The 25994-nt window shown below is 38.7% G+C and overlaps 1 protein-coding gene across 2 annotated transcripts; it reads right to left on the bottom strand.

Moving 5' to 3' along the window:
• Positions 1–1788: 1788 nt before the first annotated feature.
• On the bottom strand, positions 1789–25862 carry LOC112147218 (leucine-rich repeat-containing protein 52). 2 transcript variants are annotated; one of them, XM_036216149.1, is made up of 4 exons: positions 25743–25862; positions 24163–24259; positions 21211–22874; positions 1789–4755 (listed from the first exon to the last, which is right to left on the bottom strand). In XM_036216149.1, the coding sequence occupies exons 3-4, from the start codon at positions 21857–21859 to the stop codon at positions 4433–4435; spliced, it is 972 nt and encodes a 323-aa protein (XP_036072042.1). In that variant the 5' UTR covers positions 21860–22874; positions 24163–24259; positions 25743–25862; the 3' UTR covers positions 1789–4432. The 2 variants fall into 2 exon arrangements, 1 of the variants encoding a protein (XP_036072042.1); XR_002919422.1 differs by lacking the exon at positions 21211–22874 and having other exon boundaries at positions 4623–4755.
• Positions 25863–25994: the final 132 nt, after the last annotated feature.

The raw sequence follows: 25994 nt of genomic DNA, 5'->3' as shown, positions 1-25994 counted from the left end.
TTTGTTGAAGAGGGTCCCTGGGAGCCTTTCCACTGCATTCGGATCCAGAGGTGATTCACGTTGGAGGCAGAACTGATGCTTTTGTGTCTGTGCGTTGAAACACATTCATACATGCGCCTGGATGTGGGGCGAGTGTGGGGGAGTTTAGAGTGCACAATGCAGAAATTCTGCTCATCCACTTAATATAACCATTACTGAAATTCTGCATGCTCGCTTGCCGTGCAACAGCACCCATGTGGAAAGAAGAATTCCACTCTGCAAAATCGGATCTCTCGCCAAGATTCCACAAAGGAGACGATTTGGTGAAATTCCTGCGTGGAATTTGGGTATCCCCTGCCTTGTGTTTTCCATTTCTTGCACCCTCAACCCCTGCCTGCAGCTTCACACGATCAGTGTCCTTGGTGGAAAAAATAATAATAATAATCAAATGCACCCTAGTGGTTGGACATATTTGCATAAAAACACTGAACATAAATATGCAGAAAATAATAAAAGACAGGCTTGTTATGTAATCTTTTTTTTTTTTTTTTCCTCGCNNTCTGCATCTTGAAATATTCACACAAACTCCGTCGGTGGATGAAGCTCTGAAGTGTTTGCATGCTGAGCCCCCGGCTTCATGCTGGGAGATCCAAAGACATGACTGAAGAATAAGAAGTCATTTTTTGGTTTTTGAAAGATCTTTAAACTCAAATTGAGGGTATTGGGCCAAAATTTGGAACTTACGTCCTTTAGTATTTGCCAGAAAAAGGAGCAAAATGCTAAACTCAGAAAGGGGTCGATGTTAGTAAATGCTTTATTTGCTGTGCATTTGTTGTGGCACCTTGCTAGTTTGCAGCTGAAGTTAAACAGCTCATTGCTGTTTTTCCAACAAGATATGCTCTAATTTTCCTGCATTCACGAATAGCTGCTGAAACTGCCGGATTTTTCTGGGTTTCTCAGCCTGTTTTTCTTTGTGTATTTCAGCTGAAAAAAAACAATAAAAACAAAATGAGCAGAGCTGTCAGACTTTGGGAGTTCTAGTCGATCTTGACGGCGTGGAGGGTGCATCTGTTTGAGCAGCAGAGAAGCGGCAAGGACACAGAAGAATGAACACCAAGTTAAGTCATGCAGATGTGGGAAGTCACACACGCTATTCCGATCCTGCCTTTGATCCTGGATAGACTCGACACGTTCGTGGGAAAGCAGAAGTAAAAGTGGGGCAACATCCTTCAGGTGCTCTCCATTCAACCCCCATTCATCTACATTAAGGATTTTAGCAGCAGTTTGACCAAATACTACATTTGATGCCTTGGTTTCTTTATTTCTGGCTGTTTATTTTAGATAATCCTAATCTGGTTCAAATTTACTCAAGTTAATCAAAAGAAAATGAGATAAAAATTGAACATTGATTTGAACATACATGTTTTTACAAGTCCACAATCATGAAAATAATTCACTACCACTCAAATGTAAATGTGTGAGTTCTAATCCCAGCCACAGACTCAAGTTTGCTTGTTGACCCCTACAAACAGACATTTCCAGAGGACTTGCAGCTATTTGTCTTTTCAAATTTATTGATGACTTTTATTTTAGTCCCTATTTTGTGTTTAAATGTTCCTGTTTATATGGTTTATATCTTTTAATTTGACATCAACTTAGTTGCTTAAATTTCTCCCTTTTTTTAAGATTTAGTGACAAGTTATAGTTATAAAAAACTTCCCATCAACAATGATCACAGAAAAAGACAAGAATAGAGTCAGATATCAAAATAAAATCTCAGGTTGTGCTTTCAACACGCAGACGAGTGAGTTTTGTGCTTGTGTTTATTTGGCTTTGTGATCATGTCCACATGTAAACATGTTAACATTGATGAGGATTTTGGATTTTCAAAATAAACCCCACAACTCTGCTGAATATTCCTGCGAATAAATAATAATGTTAACAAATTCCGACATATAAATGTAATTGGTTACCCTTAAAAATAGAGAAATATATTTAAAAATATTCATAACATACCAAAAATACATTGACAGATTATGGATGGACCATTATTTTGAAGATCTCGTTGCCAAATCAAAACCTCTTAAAAGTAAAAAATAAAGTTAGTGAAAGTCAGTTATTTAGTCCATTCCCATTTATACCCCAACAAACCTCCACAGCTAGTTCAATCATAAATTAAATCATTTTATTCTTGTGATTTTTAAATAAAGTATGAGTTTCCTGAACTGATTTTAAATTGTGCGGACAAAGTAAACACTTAAAAAAAACAACTTGTAGTTTCTGAACCATCAGCTGTTCTTTACTCATGAAATATTTTACCTTTTGTGAGACAATTTTACTTTCCAGACCAGTTTTTGTCAACAAGACTTCTCATATTAGAAGTTAAACATTTGTATTTGTATGGTTCTTGTTGTTGTCACATAAGAACATATTTTAGTATTTAATGTCCATACTCCTGTGTGCACTTCTGTGCATGTGAAAGGTCCAAATCTAGAAGCAAATAAATAAAAATCAGAAGTTTTTGGTACTAAAGTTTTTAAGCCTATATTTAAACATTATTAACGTAAACCCAATTTAAAATTTGCTGTGTGGGAGTCCAGTACAATGTCATTATATAGAGCCCAGGATATGACATTTCAAGAAAAATATGTATATATCCTTCAAAGAAATCTTTAGTGCACAGTTTAGTATTTTGTCTTTACGAGTATCTTGTGTATTGAATAGCATTTTGTGCACACAAAAAGCTATCTTGTGTGCATAAAATGTTTATTTGTGTTCAAAAAAGCAAACAAAATGCCAATTTGTGCGCATAAAATACTAAAGTATGCAAAACAAATACTAAATGCTAATTTGTGTCCAAAAAAACACTAGTGTGTGCTAATAAAATGCAAATTTGTGCTCATAAGACACTAAATTTTGTGCAGCAGAAACTACATTGTGTCCACAAAATACAAATTTGTGCTTACAAACTTTTGATAAAATGCTAATTTTGCACAAAAAAACAAACCTTTATGCACAAAATACTTAATTGTGGCCACAAAATGCTAATTTGTGCTAAAAAAATGTTCATTTGAAAGAACCTTTTGGGTTTTTTTTTTGTTAATGTAATGTCCAGGGCTCCATAGCTATCCGGCTGGTTTGCATTTGTATGCGAAAAATGCAAATTTTGTGCCACAAAAATCTAACCTGTGTAGACAGAATGCAAACGTGCACAGAAGAAAACTAACTTGTGTGCACAAAATGCTAATAAATGCTAATTTATGTATATAAAATACTAAATTGCCCACAAAAATACTTGCAATCACAGAATGCTAACTTGTTTGCACGTAAATAGGCCTAAAATTTTGCTGACATAATGGGAATAATTTGCTTTTTCTCTCTTTTTTTGAATGTCATGTCCACAGCTTTGTAGATCTCCTACTGCTTTGAATTTGTGTCAAAATGCTAATTTGTGCGCACAAAATGTTAATAAAATGCAAAAAAAAAAGAAAAAAAAATACTAAATTGTGCACACAAAATGCTATTCGGTGTGCAAAAAATGTTTATTTAAGGGAACAATTTGCTTTTTTTTCTGAATGTCACATCCAGGGCTCTGTTACCCTAACACTGATGGACTAATTTAAAGCTTTTGCAGCTTCTCTGTCGTCACCATCTTGGCTTTCATCATCAAACTATGACCTTTAATATGTGGAGCACACTAGCTTGACAGTTTTAGATGTCTAATAAAGCTGTTCTAAAGCCATGGATTTGATGACAATTTGTAATAAAAATCTCAAAAAGCTAAAATTCAATTTCAAATATTAAAAAATTGTAAAATTCATAAAACACAAGTGTTGCAGGTAGTAAATCCATTCACAGACATAAAAAAAAAATAATAAAGATTTTGTAACCAGGCCTATTTGTGTTGTGAAGCTTGTTGTGAAACTTACTTTTGTTACAAACCACCTAGTGGTCATCTGGTGAACTGACCTGGCTCCATTTACAGACGAGCTTCAAACAGGAAGTCAATGATGTGATAAAATCAACTCTTGTGTGCACACTGAGCCTCATGGCAGGAAGCATTAAAGAAACCTCAGACTCAAGGTGACAAAAAGTGTTTCAGCAATTTACGTGGCCTGAAAATGTATATTTATTCCTAACATCAGTGTATTTAGGAAGGTTAATTTTTTCTCACATGCTTTCATACTCCAACACAGCACAGGATGCAACATATCGATACATTTGCATATATGTGTCTGTGGGTGTGGCGTCCCTCCAGGCAAATACAAAAAGTTTTACATCAGTGAAAAGCGATACAAAGACATTCCTTTTGTCCATTGGATCCATCTTTCCTCTTAAGAGCCGAGGCTGCTCAACGATTTCAGTTCGACTGAAGACGCCACAAACAGTCATGGAGCATGGCATGAGGCACTGAGGGGTCCTACGGCGGGCAGAGGTGGTGGGACTGGTTCTCTCAAACAATGTGCGAGGTTTTCAAACTCCTGCTCTCGCGCTCTGTTCTGGGGATTGGCAGGTGAGCCGCCTCGCCGCTCTCGTCCTCGTTCTCCAGCTGCTCGTCTTTTTTCTTGATGTAGCGCTCGTAAAGCACCATGACGACGCCCATCAACCAGGCAGACACCGTGCCGGCGGCAAAAATGACAAAGCCGATGGCGACAAAGAAAAGGTAGTCCCAGGAGCCCAGAGATTGGTGACACAACGTCCGTAGCTGGATGCCCACCTCGCCCAGACGCAGTCCCTGCATGTCGGCGGGTGAGCCGCACACGGTCTGGCCCTCATCTGTCACACAGATACAAACCAAGACAGAAGGATGAGGATTAATCATGGTACAGTCAAGAGTTTGTTCTCAAACACACACTCAGCTGTATCAGAGACATACTTGCTCATCTTTTCCACTCAAGTTTATCAACTGTTTTGAGGTATACGAATAATTTATTCCTTTCCACTTTGCAGTTCCTGTACTAAAAATGTGTCATAAAACATCAGAAAAGCATCTCTAAGACTTGATTCGATGAAAATATCCATGATTTTGTAGCATTTATCTGATGATGGAGGACATATTTAAAGAAAACTAAGCTTAAAATTGCATTTTTGGGTGTTTCTTTACTGAAATCATGAATCAGGAATAGATGAGGTTTGTCCGCTCCATTCTGATGCATCCACTTGTAGACAAATAGATTCATGAACGTCTTTGTATTCGTCGTCTGAGCTGGAATATAAGTCATGAGTAGAGAGACAGGAACACAGTTTGTACTTGTGCTTTTTTTCAATCAAAATTTTGCTTTTAGTGGTTGTATAAGACACATTGGTATTGAGATCCACAGTTTAGTGTATAAAATGTACCAAATTTGAGTTCATTTAATTTTGCTTCCAAAAACAACACACATCTCCATTTGTTCTCAATTTTATAAAAAAAAGGCAAAAGTCTAGGTAGAGTACAGCTATAGAGTATAGTGGTTAAGTACATGAATTTTAAACAAGGTGAGGTTCCCAAAACAAAAAAGTAATTTTGATTTCAGAGCAAAAAAATAGTTTAGTGGTATAAAAAATGAATTATTACACATTCAAAAGTTGATTTTTTCTGTCTTTCAGGGATCTGACAAATGTTCCTATTTTGTTTGCCTTTTGCTGAAGAATCTCCCAAACGTGGATGTTTAAGTTTTAAATTAAATGAAATGTAATTCAAAGTGCTAAAATCGCTAGCAGTTCTGCCAGAGCCTGAGCGGCGACAGCCACCTCTGCCGTAACCTGGGGAGTGGAGCTCATTAGCTCGTTAAGCTATCCACCAGCCGGCTGGCTAGCATTGCTGTCCATCCAGCTCAATGAGCTCTGTGACGGGCTGCCGATCTATCCAGGGTGTATCCCGGCTTCACCCAACAGTAACTAGAACAGCTTCCACTGTTTGAGAAAATGAATGGAAATCCATGACCAAAATCCTCGCTTTGAGCCGCCATGTTGAATATTTATTTCTACTCTTTGATCTAGTCGCTGAAAATGTCCCGCACCCAAAGCTGAGTTCCTGATTGGTTGATGCGCTGCGTTAAGCTTGCCGTGCCGCGCCCGCCGCCGAAATCCCGCTGCACCACGGTAGATCGGGTCTTTACATTGAATTGAATTAACATTGAAAGTTGACGCCTCCACAGCGCCTAAAGCGTTCTGTGTGAATGCACACGACTGGGGGTGGTGCTGATAGAGCAGACTCTTCCTGAAAGGAGCAGTCTCACAATGTTACGTCAGAATGTAAGAACCTGCTCGTTTTCAGAGAGGCTGGTGCTCAGAGCGCAGGTTTTTAGAAGAATACTCAGAAACGCATCAACGGATCAAAATAGCACTTTGGGGTCGTTTATAGTGAAGAATGAACATAATAATACACTTTAAAACTCAAAAAGTTGATTTTTCCATGGTATAAGCCCTTTAATATGAATGACATTACAATTAAATTCAGTCCAGATAATTGAAACACGGAAAGATCGTCTTGTTTGCAAATTATGTGAGTGACCAACAGATGACATCGAAAGCTTTTCAGTAACATCCCATAACCGAGCAGAGAAGAAGACAGTCTGTCAAACTCTGTCTAACCAGAGGTCTGACCAGGTCTTGAGGGATGTTTTTTCAGAAACCCTGTCTCATCTGATTTGCTGGATCAGGTGTGTTTAGCCAATAAGGAGCTTTACAGACAGGTTAGTTGGAAAACATGGAGTTTGTGGTCTGCGGCCTAAACAGAAGATTGGAAAACTTCTTCTGCAGATTAAATGTGGGGGATTATCTGTTGTGACCAGCCGGGTCTGAGATGCTCGGAAAAGACAGACAAAAAGCAAAAGTATAGGAACATCTGTGGAAAAACAAAAGAGGAAGCAGATAAACCAACACAAAGTCCAAGGATTATCTGTTATGGGACAACAAAAACTACCCATTCCTGCAGTTAGGGAAGCAGATGATCACAGCATCTGTTGTTGAACACAGTGAAGATAAATCCTTTCAAAACCCCTGAAACCTGAACTAACGGTGAACCGACCATCCTTCTCACCAACCTCCAGAGAAAAACCCTGAAAACGACCTGAAAGCTTTTCCTCTGCACCTCACAAATAATCAACTTTTCTGTGCCGGAATTTACTTCTACTTTTAAGAAAAAGAGCTTTTGCTGAAAACTACTTTAGAAAATTACAAGAAAGCCTGATCTATAAGAGGAAAACCGTGTAGATGAAGTACATTTGCATAAGCAGGCTCTATAATTTAAAATAATCTTTCGACAGAGTGAATGTGCAAAAAATGAGCCCTCTTGTGAGGACTGAACAGAAATCAAAGCGTCCTGTGTTCTACGGTTCTAAGCTAATGCAGCCTTACATTACAAAAAAATGACGGATGAATTATTCAAACCAATTTTCCCACACAGAGAATTGAGGAGAGTTTTTGTCTGCCTGCAACCGCAGATTTATGAGGCTTTTCATCATCAGGTATTATGTGAGACTGCTACTGAGACTTGAATCCATTATCAGAGCAAAAAGTTCAGAGAACTACAGTCAATTCAAAAGGCCCATCAGTCAAAGATAACCACACCTTATGGAGAATGTTGAGCTCCGTAGCAGCTTGCATCAGAACAGCTGAGCGTTTTGTTGCTACAACATGACAGCTTGCAGCCTCGACATGCAGCCTCTTTTAGCAAGTGCCTGTTTTTTTTTTTTTTCTTTACTTTTTCAGATCAGGGAGAAATTCAAAGTGGAGGAGATCAAAGGAACTCAGTGTTACTGCAGAACAGAACGGTTTCCTGTAAGCCAAACTCAGCCTCCAAAAAAAAAAATCTTTTAATTTGCAGCCATGTTTTCATTTGAGAATACAGTTTCTTCTCCCATGTGGATCAGAATAACTGGATTTGTTGCATTAAATTATATTTTTTTGTTTGATGATGATCTTCTTCTTCTTCTCCTTTCGGCTTTTCCCATCAGGGGTCACCACAGCGAATCAGTTTCCTCCATCTAAGCCTGTCTTCAGCATCCTCCACTCTAACACCAGCCACCTTCATGTCTTCATTCACTGCATCCATAAACCTCCTCTTTGGTCTTCCTCTAGACCTCTTTCCTGGCAGCTCTAGACTCAGCATCCTTCTACCAATATATTCACTGTCTCTCCTCTGAACATGTCCAAACCATCTCAGTCTGGCCTCTCTGACTTTATCTCCAAAACCTCTAACATGTGCTGTCCCTCTGATGTATTCATTCCTGATCCTATCCATCCTGGTCACTCCCAAAGAGAACCTCAGCATCTTCATCTCTGCTACCTCCAGCTCTGCTTCCTGTCTTTTCTTCAGTCCCACTGTTTCTAGTCCAAACAACATGGCTGGTCTCACCACAGTCTTGTACACCTTTCCTTTCATTTGTGCTGAAACTCTTCTGTCACACATCACACCTGACACTTTTCTCCACCCATTCCAACCTGCTTGCACTCTCCTCTTCACTTCTTTTCCACACTCTCCATTACTCTGTACTGTTGACCCTAAATACTTAAACTCCTCCACCTTCTTTATCTCTTCTCCCTGTAACCTCACTCTTCCACTCTGGTTCCTCTCATTCACACACATGTACTCTGTCTTACTGCGGCTAACCTTCATTCCTCTCCTTTCCAGGGCAAACCTCCACCTCTCTAACTCCACCTCCACCTGTTCCCTGCTCTCACTACAAATCACAATATCATCTGCAAACATCATAGTCCATGGTGATTCCTGTCTAACCTCATCCGTCAGTCTGTCCATCACCATTGCAAACAGGAAGGGGCTCAGAGCTGATCCCTGATGTAATCCCACCTCCACCTTGAACTCCTCTGTCACCCCTACAGCACACCTCACCACTGTCTTACAGCCCTCATACATGTCCTGCACTGCTCGGACATACTTCTCTGTCACTCCAGACTTCCTCATACAATACCATAGTTCCTCTCTGGGCACTCTGTCATAAGCTTTCTCCAGATCTACAAAGACACAGTGGAGCTCTCTCTGACCTTCTCTGTACTTCTCTATCAACATCCTCAAAGCAAATGTTGCATCTGTAGTGCTCTTTCTTGGCATGAAACCATACTGCTGCTCACAAATGTTCACTTCTGCTCTTAGTCTGGCTTCCACTACTCTTTCCCACACCTTCATTGTATGGCTCATCAGCTTTATTCCTCTGTAGTTACCACAACTCTGCACATCTCCCTTATTCTTAAAAATGGGCACCATCACACTTCTCCTCCATTCCTCAGGCATCTTCTCACCACCTAAGATCCTGTTGAACAACCCGGTCAAAAACTCCACTGCCATCTCTCCTAGACACTTCCATACCTCCACAGGTATATCATCAGGACCAAGAGCCTTTCCACTCTTCATCCTCTTCAAAGCCCCTCTCACTTCACCTTTACTAATCTTTCTTACTTCCTGCTCCACAACCGTCACCTCTCCTACTCTTTGTTCTCTCTCATTCTCTTCATTCATCAACTCTTCAAAGTATTCTTTCCATCTTTCCATTACACCACTGACACCTGTCACCACATTACCATTCCTATCCTTGATCACCCTAACCTGCTGCATGTCCTTCCCATCTCGATCTCTCTGCCTTGCTAGTCTGTACAGGTCAGTCTCTCCCTCCTTACTACCCAACCTAGCGTACAAGTCATCATAAGCTCTTTGTTTGGCCTTTGACACCTCTACTTTCACCTTACGCTGCATCTCCCTGTACTCCTGTCTACTCTCCTCAGTCCTCTCAGTGTCCCACTTCTTCTTAGCTAATCTCTTACTCCGTATACACTCCTGCACCTCCTCATTCCACCACCAAGTCTCCTTATCAACTCTCTTTCCTGATGACACACCAAGTACACTCCTACCTGTCTCCCTGATCACATTAGCTGTAGTTATCCAGTCATCTGGGAGTACCTCCTGACCACCCAGAGCCTGTTTCAACTGTTTCTTAAAAGTCATGCAACAATCTTCTTTTTTCAGCTTCCACCAGTTTGTCCTCTTCTCTGCCTTTGCCCTCTCTTTCTTCATCTTCTTCACCACCAGAGTCATTCTACACACCACCATCCTGTGCTGTCTGGAAACACTCTCACCAACCACTACTTTACAGTCACTGATCTCCTTCAGATTACACCGTCTACACAAGATGTAGTCTATCTGTGTGCTTCTACCTCCGCTCTTATAGGTCACTCTATGTTCCTGTCTCTTCTCAAAGAATGTATTCACTATCGCCATTTCCATCTTTTTTGCAAAATCAACCACCATCTGTCCTTCTACATTCCTCTCCTGGATACCAAACCTGCCCATCACCTCCTCATCACCTCGGTTTCCTGCACCAACATGACCATTGAAATCTGCACCAATGACAACTCTCTCATTTCCAGGGATGCTCATCATCACTTCATCAAGATCCAACCAGAACTTCTCCTTCTCTTCCAGCTCACATCCTACCTGTGGGGCATACCCACTAACAACATTGAACATGACACCCTCCATTTCTATCTTCAGACTCATCACTCTATCTGACACTCTTTTTACCTCCACAACACTCCTAACAAACTCCTCCTTTAGGATAACTCCTACTCCATTTCTCTTCCCATCTCCACCATGATAGAACAACTTGAACCCTGCTCCTAAACTTCTAGCCTTGCTACCTTTCCACCTGGTCTCCTGGACACACAGTATGTCTACCTTTCTCCTCTGCATCATGTCCACTAACTCTCTACCCTTTCCTGTCATAGTTCCAACATTCAAAGTCCCAACTCTCAGTCCAACACTAGTGACTTTCCTCTTCTCTCTCTTCCTACGAACCCGCCTTCCTCCTCTCCTTCTTCCACCAACAGTAGTCCAATTTCCACCGGCACCCTGTCGGTGAACAGCACCGATGGCGGTCGTTGTTAACCCGGGCCTCGACCGATCCGGTATGGATTTCGTAGGTCTGATTCGCATATTTGATTTGGCAAGATTTTACGTCGGATGCCCTTCCTGACACAACCCTCTGTATTTATCCGGGCTTGCGACCGGCACAATGAGACCCTGGCTTGGGCCCCCTCGTGGCTACATTGATGATGATGATGTTTGATAAATATGCAGTTTTAATCAAAAATCAAAAAGCCTGTGTCCTTTTTTTAAGACATATTTTCTGCAGAGCAGCAGTCCCTCATTAGAAATTCACCTATCTGGGCATGACTGTTAGCGCAGAAGTTAGCATCCGCTAATTTCCCATCAACCCTTTGTTTACATTCTCTCCCGCTAGCTCAAAGCATCTTACAAGCCCAAGTTAACAAAATGTGGATCTAAATATCATTGTCTCATACAACACCACTAAAAGCAACAGTTTGCTAAAAAATAAAAAATAAAAAAACAGACAAAAAAAAACCGCACAAGTAGAAACTGTTTACCTGCCTTTTTACTCATGATTTAACATGACACAACAATTTAGATAACATATTCTAGGATGGTATAGCTAACAAACAGAACATAAAAATGTGTAAGTTTCCATTTTAATTGTGTTTGCAGCTTCTGCTCCAAAATCAATTTATAAGACATGCTTTAAAGTTTCACTCCAATCATGTTTTATCTATTTTAAAAGCATTTCCAGTGTTCTTTTATATACTATTATGTTGTTTTTAGCCAAATGCAAGAAACCTTCGTTTTCTAGGATATAGTTCCTGCACAGTGGCAGAAGCTCATTAGAAATTCACCTATCTGGGCGGGACTGCTGGTGCTGGCGTAGAAATTACCCTTCGCTAATTTCCCATCAACCCTTTGTTTACACTTTCTTCCACTAGCTTATATATACATCACTGTCAAATTAAATAATCAAGGTCCCCAATGTATTTTACAATTGTCTGTTTTATTTATGGCCCTGCAAAACCACAGAATGCCTATTATTGTTTCCCCAAAGGCTGTTTTGAAGGTACCATAATGACCATAATGGGCGAATTTACTCAAGTTTATGACCAAAAACTTGAAACTGAGTGTAAATATTTTTGAAAGCCTCTGAAGTAAGAAGTCCATCATTTCAAAAGAGGACACAAAAAGTCACAAAAGGTGCTTCTCGATGAAGAGAAATGTCTAAACTAGGTGTTCAGTAGTGATTCATGGAGAAACAATCTTTAAAAAAGCCTTTGCTTGTGTTGCAAAAGAGATTTTATACTGACTGTCTAAAAATGACTAAGAACAGTTTTGTGTAAACATTCAATAAAATTGAAAAGAATAGAACAAATCTATTTAATTTTTTTATAGAAAATTAAAATCCCAGCATCAACACACCATCATACTGTGTATATAAGTAAATATATCAATAATATAGTAACAAAACAAGCAAAATAGCAATAAAAAGGAGTATTTCCTTGTGTAGTTGGTTATGACAAATCTGGTTTAGAATGTGCACTGGGATCTATCTAAATCAACCACTGGAAGTGGAGCTGAGAATGATCTCAGATGCAGGGATGGGAGTGCATATTTGGATTTAGGTGACAGCAACTCGTTTGGATGGTTTCATATTAGATCACATCACATGTTTCTCTTTTTCTTTTCATTACTGCTTTATGGTGCCATAATGTGACGAACTAGCAAACTGTTTTCCACCTCTTTTCCCCCAGCTGGGCTCGCTACCGTAACCTTGACTGGTGATATGAAGCAGTTTTATAAGATGGATCAAAGCCATGAGCCAAAAACTTTGATTTTTCCTTATGTTGTATGGATAAATAGGTCATGAAATATCTTCTTCTTTGTTTTATTTTACTTTTTTTGCACAGGGGTTCAGTGTCTGTCCCAAACAGCACAACAGTAAACATTTGGCATCACATTTACAAAACTTTCTCAGCAAATCCGTCGGCTGAATCAATCAGAATGGGCTTTTATGTTGTCTCTGAACAGAGTGCTGAGGCACAGGAGAAAAGAGGGAGCTTGAGAAAAAAAGAGCTTGTCACCTCAGCAAGCAGACGCTTATGTGAGCATGTATTATTGATCTGCTTGTCCCTAACCTCACAGCAGAAAACAGCCAACAGAAGGCTTAACATAATCCAGATAAACAGATAATCCAGATATCAGAAATGGGCAATTTCCGTGAGGAATTGAACTAATACAAGATCAGAGGTGATCAGCGAGGAGGGTGTGAGGTAAAAAGATCAAAAGAAATTACCAATTTGGGGGAAGAAAAACCTAAAAATGTAACATATGTACATTAAATCACAAAGTAAGACAAGTGCAAATCACACTGAAGAATTACTCAGCGCAAAACAGACTAAGGATCAAAAAGACTTTTGAAACAGCAAAACAAATAATTTTTAAAAATTACATAACATTTTAGCATTTTTACAGCAAAATTCCAGAAACCAAAACACAATTTTGAAAATTAAATTCAAATAAATATGAAATGTTTCAAAAAACACAAGAAATTTTCAGAAATCAAAAGGAGATGGTGATATCCAGGCAAAAAAAACCTTTCAGTTGAAATTATGAGCAAAAATCAGGGCTGACCCAGGTTCAGTCTGAATTCTTTAACTAGTCACAATAGCGCAATATATAGTGTTTTTGCCACTTTGTGAGCCTGTCCAAACCTACAATTCTAAAATCAAGTGCCTTAGAATGTACTCTATATAAGAAGTAGTAAAGGAATTTGGACATTGCGCTAGTGCAGGGGTATTCAAATCCAGGCCTCGAGGGCCGGTGTCCTACATGTTTTCCAACCAACCTTCCATTGAAGCTCCTTATTGGCTAAACATACCTGATCCTGGAAATTAGCAGCCAATAAGGAGCTTCAATGGAAGGTTGGTTGGAAAACATGTAGGACACCGGCCCTCGAGGCCTGGATTTGAATACCCCTGCGCTAGTGCTAACTAGATTAGTAAATATAGACCACAATGCATTGTGGTTGAATGATTTTTCATTTGAAAGAAGTATTGTAATTTATTTTTTTACAAACCATCCAAGTTTTCATCACCAGAACACTGGATTCATAAATAGTCTTCATAAAATATTCATGTTTATTAGGTTTTTAGTACTTCGTGAAGTCGGTGACGTCATATTTGCCGTTAAAAATAAAAAGTAGTGAGCGTGGTGTCTGGATTGCTTTTAAAATCCAGGGCACTAGATAGTCCGACACTATGTAGTTTTGTAGTGCCTAACGAATGGGGATGGAATTCAGACATAACCACATAATATCTACATTATCCGGTTTCTTTTTGTGTTTTTTTTTTTTTAATGTTTCATTTTGATTTCTGGAAATGACTTTTGTTTTCCAATTTTTTACATTTTTTTAATGGAAACTGGAAAATGTAGGTACTATAGGACATCGCTGATTGGTTGACAACATTTTTTCATCATTTCAACAGAAAGTTATTTAACATGAAGCGACACAGGATATGATCTGTACTGATCATAAAAGTTTTATGTTTGCTGACATCTAAAAAACTCAAGACCCAAAAAAATCATAGTAATTACCCTTTCCAGTTTCTTATCATGTTTCATTTTTTAACATTTAATTATTAATTTCTAGAAATTACGTACGATTTACAAAACATTTCATTTTAATTTTGTTTCATTTTATTGGAATTGTGTTTTGATTTCTGGAATTTGCTTTGATTTCTAAAATGTTACGCTTTTTTTAGTTCTTGTTTCTCTTTTTAAATTGTCGTTTTGATCTTTAATAATTGAATGATTTCTAGATGTGATTGGCACTTCAGGGCCACCGTAGGATGTTCCTCTGCAGTGTCACCTAGCCTGAATGGAGGAACTCAGGACTTGAGGAGACTCGAATGCTGGAGGAGACGGTAATTAAATCCGAACCTAACAGACGACTTTGTGAAGTCTTGAGTGACAGCTGCTAAAAAATACCCAAAAAGACGGTGGGTGATGAAACTAGGTCAGAAAAGAGATATGCTCACAAACAGGTACTGCAAACTTTATGGGATACTTTGGAGCATCTTTAAAAGAGAGAACAGCAAAATATGGATGAACTTTGCTAATCTGCTCCATAACAAAGTTTTTTTTAAGATATGGAAATGAGTTAAAATCAAGTCCTATAGGAACTAGTTCAAATATTACACCAGATATGGTCTTTTAGCAAGCTGAACAGTTATAAAATGTTTTTTAAAAAGTAGTAATGGACAGTTGCTCACATCCCTCTGCCAGTTTGGAATAAAAAACAATTAACTGAGTGCAGAAGAAGCTCAATTCTGCAATTAGCAGGGTCAAAATTGAGTCTTGCTGACACACCGACACTAGCAGAGGTTCTGTCCTTATGGAGGCCATATGGGGTCTGATGCAGCGTGGTGAACCGAGTCTCAACCTGCTGTTTCAGCCTCTGCATCCTCTCACCTCAGGCTTAAGGCTGGTGTGCAGAAACTTAAGTGTTGATGCTATCAAAACTCCATTATGAGACGGTGGTTACATCTGAAGATATTGTCATGAGTGGGTTTTTGTTTTAAAGATTTTCAAATATTGGTTCAGGATCCGCTCTGGATGTTTTAGACTGACATAAAATGTTGGCTCGTCCGAGCTGAGGAGAATGTGAAGATCCAAAAGTGTAATGAGGGGAAATGGATGATACCATCTGGTAGAAACTCCTTCAGTTAAATGAGACTAATGGGACGGAAAAGGAGGAGTCAAACTGAAATGTTCACAAGCAAATATTCCAAAAAAGGGAAGTTAAAAGCAAACAAATTGTCAAAATAACATTTTTTGTACTTTTGAATTTATTGTCATTGTTTTTTTTCTACAGTTTATGACACGTTTGAACTTTACCTAAATTTAGAAAAAATAATTTAAGTTTCCCTTTTACTTCACAGGGAAATAACATTTTTGAATTAAAAAACAATTAATTGTGCATTACTGAGAGTTTTTAAAGAATGAAAATCAAATGCACAAACAGGTCAACAGATTAACCTCTTCAAAAATGGGGACGAGGAATGATTTTTCAAACATTATTCTTGTTGATTTCTCTTGCTCTTATGGAATAAAAAGCCCTGCAGAGCTGTTGTGGCTTTTGACCCAAGCGTTCCTTCTATTTGTTGTCATTTTTGTCACTTTCGGCCAGTCATCTTTCCACCTACAGGTTGCATTTCTTTATGACAGCTTGTTGCTGGCAGCTGTTTTGGAGGCTGAATGCAATTTCTGAATTTCCACTGTTCATTTATCTTCCCGTTGTGAGCAACAAGACCCCCACAAGCAAGCCTTCTGTCTGTTTCTCTGGAAATAAAGATTCTGTTGTTTTTGGACCTGTAAGCACACTAAACTAGTTTGGAGCAAATTGCCAACTATTATAAAGACTCAAATTTATCCCAATTTCTTCATGACCTGGAAAAGTGTTCTGTTTGGTTTTACTAGTTATGAAAATAAGCAATTTTCACAATTCTAATTAGTAAAGCTACTGATCTTATGAACAAAAATTATATTCATAAAAGTAAATTGTGTTACAAAACTCAAAATTATTCAAAGTAATTTGCTTAAATCAGACATAATTTACACTCTTTATTACCCAGTACAAATAAAATAGCTGTTAAAGACCCACTCCAATGAAAATACTGTTTTTTTGTGTGTTTTTAACATGTTCTTGTAACATTTTTCTCATGATGGAGGACTTATATAAAGATAAAATTAAAATTGCATTTGTATTTCTTTATTCAAATCATTGTGAATCAGGAATAGATGAAGAACTGCCTTCGGTGTGGCTTTCTAACATGCTCACTACTGATTGGAGAGAGTGGTTGCCATAGTAATGTTGACTCAAATCAATACAAACCAATCACTGCTCACTGAGGTTGTCTGGTTTCATCAAGACAATTTGCTTGGAACCTAAAGTAAATTATTTTCGATGGATGAGGCTCCACTTGCTCTGTCCAGTTTTCTATATACAGTCAGTGGTTGTAAAAGAAGGAAGTCTGATTTGATGGAGAGTGATAGCAACATCCCTCTGCTTTCATCTAAATCACTTGACAAAATCATTTTAAAGGATATTGGAGCTTCATGTTTTCTAAAATTTTTTCTTTCATTTCTGAAAATCTCTGTGCTGGAGATGAGCTTGCAGTTCACAAATCCACAGAGTGTCTGTCAGGCCAAGCTCTGTTAACCACAACAAATTCAAAAGGCTGTTCTGATCCACTCAAGAGCTGCTGCTGCTGCGCTCTGTTCACAGAACGCACCGCCAGAGTCTGACTACAGCAAACACTCTTTCCATATGGATGCACACTCCCTCTGCACATACCATACATGCATGAGCAATCCCTCACCATGAGGCTTCCAATCTCCCATCTGTTCATGTGTACATCTAAACGTGTCTGTGCACACACCTTTACTCGTGTTTGTGCATGCGTCTGACAGCCAGGAAAGGGGAACCCTTCTGGCTTCACCAGCCTCAAAGTGACTGGCATCAAAGAAGAGGGCTTTCCCTCTCCTCTTCCTCCATCCATCCATGCTGCCCTCATTTCAGAAGTCTCCCTTATGTAACAGCTAAGTGAGTGTTAATCTAGCCAGGAAGGCGAGACGAAGGAGAATCTGTCGGTTCCTTCCGGAGGCTTTATTTTCTCGCTTCCTCGCATGCTTGCGTGTCATTGCCCTTCCTAAACTGAGGAGACAGGCAAGCCGAGCAGGCGGAACCAGGTGAAACTCAGAGGAGTGATAACAGGGCTGCAGGGAGAGAACTTGAAGTAAACACACACACTAAAAAAAACAACCCAAAACAAAACATCCCTGCTAGCTTCTGATGCCCTTCCACCAAAACACTTAAACAATGCTGCGTTTCAGTCCACAAAGGTTTCCACAAACTGTGCACACAATGTGGGTATCCATGTGTCCTCCTCCTCCCCTCCTGGCAGCTGTCATTGGGAGAAGCTCCGATCCAAATTAAGCTTGACAAAAGACGATGAGGAAAATAGGACAACTCCAACAAGACTCGGCCTAAGCGTCGCCGCAGCTTCATTTGTGCGAATTTACAGTCTGTATGGAAGAGGGTGAGGCAGGGGGCGCCTTTTTAGTAAGCACTGCGTTTGTATTATAGCCGTGGTGTTAGGATTCTTGACGGGCTTCCTGCTCTGTAAGACACACTATAAATAGCTTTTGCCCTTTTGGATAGTGACACATCCACACCAAGGCATGAGCAAAACAACTTAAAGCCAGACAGGTTACAGAAAACCGGCCACATCGTTCACAATGACACTTAAATAAGAAGGGGATCAATATTTGATGGGCTGACTCATTGATCCAAACCTGGAGCTTCACCTCCCAGAGTATCCGTACATTTGTCATTTAGAGAGAAAAAGAGCGTCTCGTTTAGTCAAAGTCGAGAAAAAGGAAGGATTAATATCTAAATAGATATTAAAGGAGCTTCCTGTCTGGAATGTCTCTTGTTGGTTTGACTCAAAAAGATCATTAAAAGGAAGTAGACGTTTCAAAACAGCAACAATCCAAATTTTGAAAAACCTTTTCAGGTTTTTTCCCTCCTTGTTCCCTCATTTTTAGTCAAGCTAAATGTTTTGTTCATTTGATCTACTAATATCTTGTCTTCAGCATTAATTTTAAGTCAGCGGTGTCCAAACTTTTCCCAAAGAGGGTCAGATGTGGTGAAGTGAAAATGAGTGACGGCATGCACCCTCTGAACCCTTATAGTAACATTAACCCTTTAACACCAGAGCTCCAGCGATTACGTTCATGGATTTACTTTTATTTTTTAATAGTTAGGACGATCAATGTAATTCCAGCTGTTGAAAAGTTACAATATGTTAAAGATTTTGTGTTTAAGGGTCACCGGCGACGCCTCAGGCATTAAAGGGTTAATCCATAAGAATCCACACTGTAACAGAAAAATATCTGAAATGATTTCTGTGGTCAACTTGGTTTACGGTTTTATTTTTGATGAAAAATGGGTCTTTATGGGTTTTTAAATACAAATTAATTATTAGTGAAAATGTTTTTTGCAATGGGATACATTTTTACCAAAATCACTGTAATTTTATGATTTGTAGATGAGAAATAAAATCAAGAAAAACAACTTATAAAATCTGGGTTCACATGAAACGTTACAAATTATTTATGATTAAATGTTCATCGTAAACTTCTAAATGTAAATCATGTGAACAGGAAAATAAATTGTGATAAACTGTGATTCAGAAGAATAAAACACTGGTTTTGATCACAGATACAGGTTTACAATGACTTAGACTGTAATTTAGCCACACAAACTTGTCTGCAGACAGCTGTCTTTATTTTGGATATTTTTTGGCTAAATAGACATTTTTGTCTCATTCAAAAGAAGCACTGATTATTACTTTAACTGCCACAATATTAGTGTTATGATGTCATGGACAAATGAAGAATAAAGTCATCAGTTGCAACAAAGTCCAGTCCAGTTTCTTCAACCAAGAGAGCGATATTACTGTAAGTCAGATTTCTTCAGTGATTTAGTGGATTCTTATTAAAAAAAACTGAATCTTCAAAATTTTTTGCTTACAAAGACAGAACTAAAAATAGTTTCAGGAAAAAAATCCAGAAAGCAGCTTAACTTTTCCTCATTGAAAGCAAAATCTAAAGAAATAAAACATGCCTCGTGACTTCTGGGCAGTATAGTGAAATCAAAGCATTTTTCAGAAGTGCCTTTAAAATTTGTGAGGATGTGAAATAGAGATCTTGCTGCAGGACATTCATGTCTGTTTGCATTAGAGGTTTGCAGGGGGGGAAATCTGTAAGTGCATGATGAAAAAAAGGAGGGATCTTCAGAATTACCTCCTACTTTGACATAAATCCAAAAAATTGGTTTAACTATCAGTCCAAGAAGTAATTTGAGGGAAAAATGTGAACCGGAGCTTGAAGTTAGTTAACTTTTAAATATTTTATAATGCAAAAATACATCGTGGAACTTCTAACTAACTTTTTCATTTTGAGCCTCTTTTTTTCTACTCTATAAAGGGAATGCTGGAGTTTTTAGTTCAAAAGTGAAAAACTTTTATAGAAGAATGACCAAGGAAGTCTCCCCATGTATCATTGCAAAACAGTACTTGAATATATACACAAATTAAACAATATTTGGGGCCGTAATAAAGTAATAACATGTCAATTTTTCAATAAATAATTGTTTTGTGCTTTTTTCTTGATTTAATTTATTAGTTATTTCACTGTCATCGTGTTTTATTGCAGTTGTTTTGTTCATGTTAGTTTTGTTAGGATTATGGGAGTTTTTTTGTCCCATTCAGGGCAGAAGCCCGCCACACCATGGACTGGTTGGCAGTCTATCCCAGAGTCTTTGTCATACAAATGGCACAAACTGGTTTGGGTTTATGTGGAAGACATGCTTTAAAACAATCTCTTCTTTGTTTTTGTGTTAATGTGAATATTTAGTAACACTCGACAGACAGAGACCCATACTGAGTACATGCAAAGTATGTGTTCCCTCATTTTTTAGCTTCTTTTGTCTGGAGGAACTAAATGTGGCTGTCATTGTTTGTTGTTGTTTTTTTGTGTGTTTGTGTCTCAAAAAAATGTTTTGTTTCAAAAAATAGTTTCCTAACAAGCAAAGTGGGCCCCATATGGCTTAAAAGTGGGCCACTTAGTCTTGTTGACTGGGTTTGTGCTTCAAACAGTAATTTTGTGTTTTTTAAAAAAGCAATTTTGTTGAAAAAAGTAATTTTGTGTTTCAAAAAGTAACTTATTGTTTCAAACAGCAATTTACTTCAAAAAGTAATTTTGTGCATCAAAAAGAAATTTTGCTTTGAAAAACTCATTTTGTGTTTCAAAAAGTAACTTTGTGTTTCAAAAAGTAATTTCGTACTTCAAAAAGTAATTTTGTGTTTCAAGAGTAATATTTGTTTCAAAAAGTAACCTTGCTACACAAATATACTTTTGTTCTGAAGAGTAACTTCTTTCAAATATAATTTTGTACTTCAAAAAGTAATTTTATGTTTCAAAAAATAATGCTGGGTTTTAAAGAGTGATTTTATGTTTTTCAAAAAATATTTTTTGTTTCAAAAAGTAATTTTGTGCTTCAAAGTGTGATGTTGTGCCTATAAGTAATTTTGTGTTTCAATGCTTATTGTGCATAAAAAATGTTTTTTGTGTGTTTTAAAAAGTAATTTAGTGATTCTTCTTTATTTTTTATGTGTTTATCAAATAAGTCTTTCTACAATCTCTCTTCACTAATCAAGAAAATGAACAATAGAGTTTTGTAATTTTGGTCGTTGACTTTCTTGTCACTTTTTTTTTAACAAAATAAAAGCCCAGACATTGGAGTGGTGGGAGTAAAAGTTTGACAGGACCTTGGAACTTGAAGCTCTCCAGGTGGATCCACAGGCACAGGTCCTCGTTCTCGCACGCGCAGCTCCACGGGTTCCCGCTGAGTCCCAGCGCGCGCAGGGCCGGCAGCGCCAGCAGGGATGTGATGTTGAGCGCCGTCAGGTTGTTCCGGCTCACATCCAGCACCTGCAGGTTCTCGTTTTCCATAAAAGCATCCGGGTGGATCACCGAGAGTCCGGGATTGTCAGTCATCCTCAGCATAACCAGACTGGCCAGCGGCCCGAACGTCCTGTCCTCGATCCGGGTCAAGGTGTTGAACGAGAGGTCCAGGTAGGCCAGTTTACGCAGATTCCCAAAGGTGGATTCGGAGATCTCCGTCAGGGAGTTGTTGCTGCAGTCCAGGTACACCAGGTCCGAAAGGTAGTTGAGCGCAAGGGGCGGAAGCTCCACGATGCGATTGTTGGAGATGATGAGCTGCCGCGTGGCCAGCGGCAAGTTGACCGGGAAGGTGGTCAGGTGTTGCCCCGCGCACTGAACCACCAGCTGGTCATCGCACACGCACCTGTCCGGGCAGCCGGTGGAGATGACCGGTGACGCGGTGACCCCAGAGGTGAGGAGCAGGACAGCTAGGAGCCGCAAGGAGTGCGCGCTTGGCTGCGGGGCAAGACGCATGACAGCGCCGAGGGCTTCATCAACCCCGTTTGGACCGAGTCAGAGGCAGTCGCATTCCTCATTGATCCATCCGAGCTATTCCAACCCCTCTCTCCTAAAATAATAATCCCAACAGAGGTCAGATCTCGTGCTTGCCCTTGGCACGCGTTTCCTTCTCCGCGTAAATGTCTCGGCTCATCCCGCCAGCTGCGTCTTCAGGATCCGGAGCGCGCGGAATTCTCCTCCGTGCTTCAGAATCCATCAGGATCCGGGCGGCCGCTGCGCGCGCCTGGCCAAACCTCACAGCCTCCGTGCGCAGCTCGCGATGACTGACTGCGGTCAGTTGTTTGCCATCCCATCCTTCCCCGAAACTACATTCAAATGAGAGGGGGACGAAGGGAGGGAGGGAGGGGGAGGCACCATGGAGTGATCTCACATTTGGAGCCAAATTAAATCCACATATGAGAGGAGTTAAAGGTCATGTGTGATGTCAGGTTTGTTTATGTGTGTAAAAAATCTGCCGTTTCACACATGACATAAAATCCTCAATCACAATCTCAGGCGTAGATTCATGAAAAGTGACTTCCTGAAATCCAATTAGAGCAGTTTTCTCCATATGACGACTTAGTTCCTGAAAAAACTTGATGCATGGGATGAGGATGGATCAGGGTGATGATCCGCTGTTTTCTCCTCTCTCCAGTCCCGGTGTGGAATCCTGCATCTATTCTTAGTTGTGTGTAGGTGTTGAAGTGCTGAATCAGACTTGGAGTGATGGAGGAGGAGGAGGAGGACACATGTGGCTCTGGCGAGTCCATGAAAGAAGTGGTACCCCATGCCAGCGGCCAGGATCCCACTACAGCAGACTGTTAGTGTCATATTTGCACAGAAACAATGACGTTTGACTGTTTCCACTGCAGTTTGCTGTGTTGCTGCTCCTCTTTGTTGGCATGTGGACTCATCCAAACCCCTCGGCTGCTTGTGTCAAATGTATTTGGTGAATTTATGAGGACATCTAGTGATGAATACCTGGTAATGTCTGTGGGGAGCAAATGAAAAGGGTCACTCCTGGCAAAGTCAAAAGTGTCCCCCTAAAAGTAAAAAGCACCTTTAAAAGTTTCTGTTTCTCTTTAAACTTTATGCCTTAAGAGTAAAAGAAGATGAGACCCTTCTTAAAATCCACATTTTATAGGGCTGAAATGATTTTCAACTATTCAATTCAAATTGATCCAGGACATCTTCAGCCAAAAATTCAACCAGTGTGACGCAGAGATACTGGTATTTACATATAAAATAAATAGTATTTTCCAAGACCCATTCATCTCATTTTGAAACAATTTTTAATGATATAGGTTCGATTAAATTCTCCCCCAGACAGATCAATCTGGCTGGATCTTAGAAATCGATTCATTGACTAATTGTTACACCGCTCAGATTTTACCACCATGGTTTTTGAATCAACTGAAATTTTTTCCTCAAACATCAAATCTAAATAACTCCAGTGAAAGTAAAAAAAATTAAGAGCAATTTGTAAAACGAAGAAGGTGAAATGATAAAAATGTGTTTCAATTTATCAAATCTCAAATTTGTTTTTAGCTTTTCAGGTTGACTATTTTAACATCTGTGCAGGACAACAGATGAAAGATATTATGAATTATTATTATAATTCTGCTATGCTTTTAATGTGTGCTGTCCCTGAGAAATAAATTAAATTACATTTTATTTTATATTTGTATTCATTAATTATGATTAATTATAAATCCATGTGTAAAATAAAAATATTGGCTTGCTATGCTTTTTGCCTTGGGGTAAAAAAGTATAGAAAATGCCAGAAATTATGAGAAGTTTTGGATCTAAAGACATCGTTGTTTGCAGCTCCATAAAAAATGCATCATTTGGCCTTTTTAAATTTTATTTCTTACTAAATTTATTTTGCACAATTAATGTTTGTTGTGTTAAGTCACTTGAGAAATTAAGGGCCGGATTGAAAATAAGGTTATTTTCAAAAGCAATAAAGTCGAGAAGCCTTCAGCAAACACTTATCAGTTATGAGGCAATTTCACTAATATACAACTCAAGTTTGCTGTAAATCCTCAGGGCTTTAATACAAAACTGAGTGAACTTTGATGCAGATCTTATACTTTCAACTTAGAAATGGTGAGACTTGCAAGATATGGTAGAAGCATTTTAACATAAAACAGACTTTAAACTCCCTTCAGAGGAACTTGTTTGACATTGAAATGTAGACATACACTCTATATAAGCTCACAGTTTGATTGCATGCAAAAAGCTGTATCATATCACAGTAAAATAATGTCCCACTTCACCTTATCAGGGGACAGGTTAAGTGGTTTCTTTCCATCCGCTGTCTGGATCCTCATGAGAAGACATTGCAGAGGATAAAATTGCAGAGGATTCCTGTTCCTGTGATTGAAATTTCCATTTCAAAAGATGAACCAAAAAAAACTTTACATAATATATAACATTTCAGTGAAAGTTTCAACATAAACACAGGCCATGATAATCGATCACAGTCTAAATACAGCAGATGCTCATAAAAGTTGATTTTCTTTTTTTTATTATTTATGCCTTTCAGACTAGTAACTGAGTTTGTTCTTTGTTTCTAAGCAAAAATATTTTATTTAGAATCAAATTGCTCTAATTTTTTTGCATGACCCATGCCACGGGGTGTTAAAATTACCCTTTCAACAAACAGAATAGTAGATAGAAGTATGAGTTATTCAAATAGATTAATTCATTCATTTTTATTGGTTACAAAGTTATTAAATCTGCATGTCAGGAAGCAATTATATTAAAACTTGTTCATATTGTGACAGAGCACACGTTTGTTACTGTGTCAGGGCTTAACATAGTGGATTGTGTGTCTTGATTGTGTCAGTGGTAGCATCTATTGCAATTCACTTTTTTTATTTTTTTTTTTTTTGTAGTCACTGGATTTTGTTTGTTCTCAGGTTTTTATTTGTTTACTTCCTGGTTTCTTGGAGCACTTCCTGTTCCAGGAAGTCCAGTGGACCCACCCATTTTAGTTTCCTTCGCCTGCTTTAAATTACATGTTTTTGTGTGTGTGTTTGTTTAGAAATAGTTTTTAAATATGATATATATTTTTTGTTGACTTTGTCACAAGTAAATTGAATGTGTGTGAATGGGGACCAATTAAGCTATGAAGCACGTTTTTGGACTGCAGGAGGAAGCCGGAGTGCCTGGAGAAAGCCCACAAATGCACGAGGAGAACATGCAAACTACACACAGGAAGGTTACAGCTGAGATTCAAACCAGGGCCTTCCCGCTGTGAGGCAAGAACACTAACCACTGCAGCACCATGCAACCCTGTCCAAAATAAAGTTCCTTTAAAAAGTGACATTTCCTCCAACAAGAAAAAACATCAGGTGAATTTCTATCAGTGAGAGGGGCTGTACCTGCCTACACCTGGGAGTGGCACATCTGACTTTTATACAGCTTTGCACAGGAATGTCACGTAAAGAAATGTAGACATGTTACTCATACACTATAAAAAAACAAACAACAAAAAAACAGTCCATAGATATTACCCAAAAAAACTGATGTAAAATTTGTAACTATTTTATTTGAGCAAGTTTGTTCCAATATTTTTAGTAAACTACCTTAGCTCAACAGGTCAAACAATACTTAATTTGACTTAACCATAGGTACATATATCCCTCTTTTCTGGTTAAAGAATACCTAAACAAAACAGCCAAAAAATACTCAATTTGAAGGAAAAATAGTCAAATTTCCCAATATATTATTACTTTTTCAAATAAATATATTTATTTACGGGGTAAAAACTCAGTAAAAGATTTAAAAAAAAAAGTTTCTTAACTTTAAAAGATGGGTTAACTTTGTCATAAAATCAAAATCAACCACAAACCTGTAGTTCTGGATTGGTGGATTCGGGAATTTTTCCCATAATGCACCACTATTATTGGACGATTATACAAACATCTTACATTACATCAGAAAGGTGGAGGTATAGTTCACAGTATTGTTTTATGAGCATCACTGGAGAGGAACACTACTTTCAAAGGGGGAAAAATAAAGTAGTAAGCTCCAATATATCGAAATCATCCAGTCTTTGGGTCAAAATATGTGAAAAGAGCGTTTCTAGGCCACAGGTTGCACG

The sequence above is a fragment of the Oryzias melastigma genome, linkage group LG17 (genome assembly GCF_002922805.2).
Source record: "Oryzias melastigma strain HK-1 linkage group LG17, ASM292280v2, whole genome shotgun sequence".
Classification (NCBI taxonomy): domain Eukaryota; kingdom Metazoa; phylum Chordata; class Actinopteri; order Beloniformes; family Adrianichthyidae; genus Oryzias; species Oryzias melastigma.
The sequence above is the reverse complement of the archived record's forward strand: the minus strand, read 5'-3'. Positions and strand labels throughout refer to the sequence as shown.

What these genes read in the sequence shown, in the direction of transcription:
- LOC112147218 (XM_036216149.1), bottom strand. Translation starts at nt 21,859, where the DNA reads ATGCGTCTTGCCCCGCAGCCAAGCGCGCACTCCTTGCGGCTCCTAGCT. An exon ending in GGAGAGCTTCAAGTTCCAAG is followed by an intron (nt 4,756 to 21,210) that starts GTCCTGTCAAAC and finishes TCTGTGTGACAG; the next exon opens with ATGAGGGCCAGACCGTGTGC.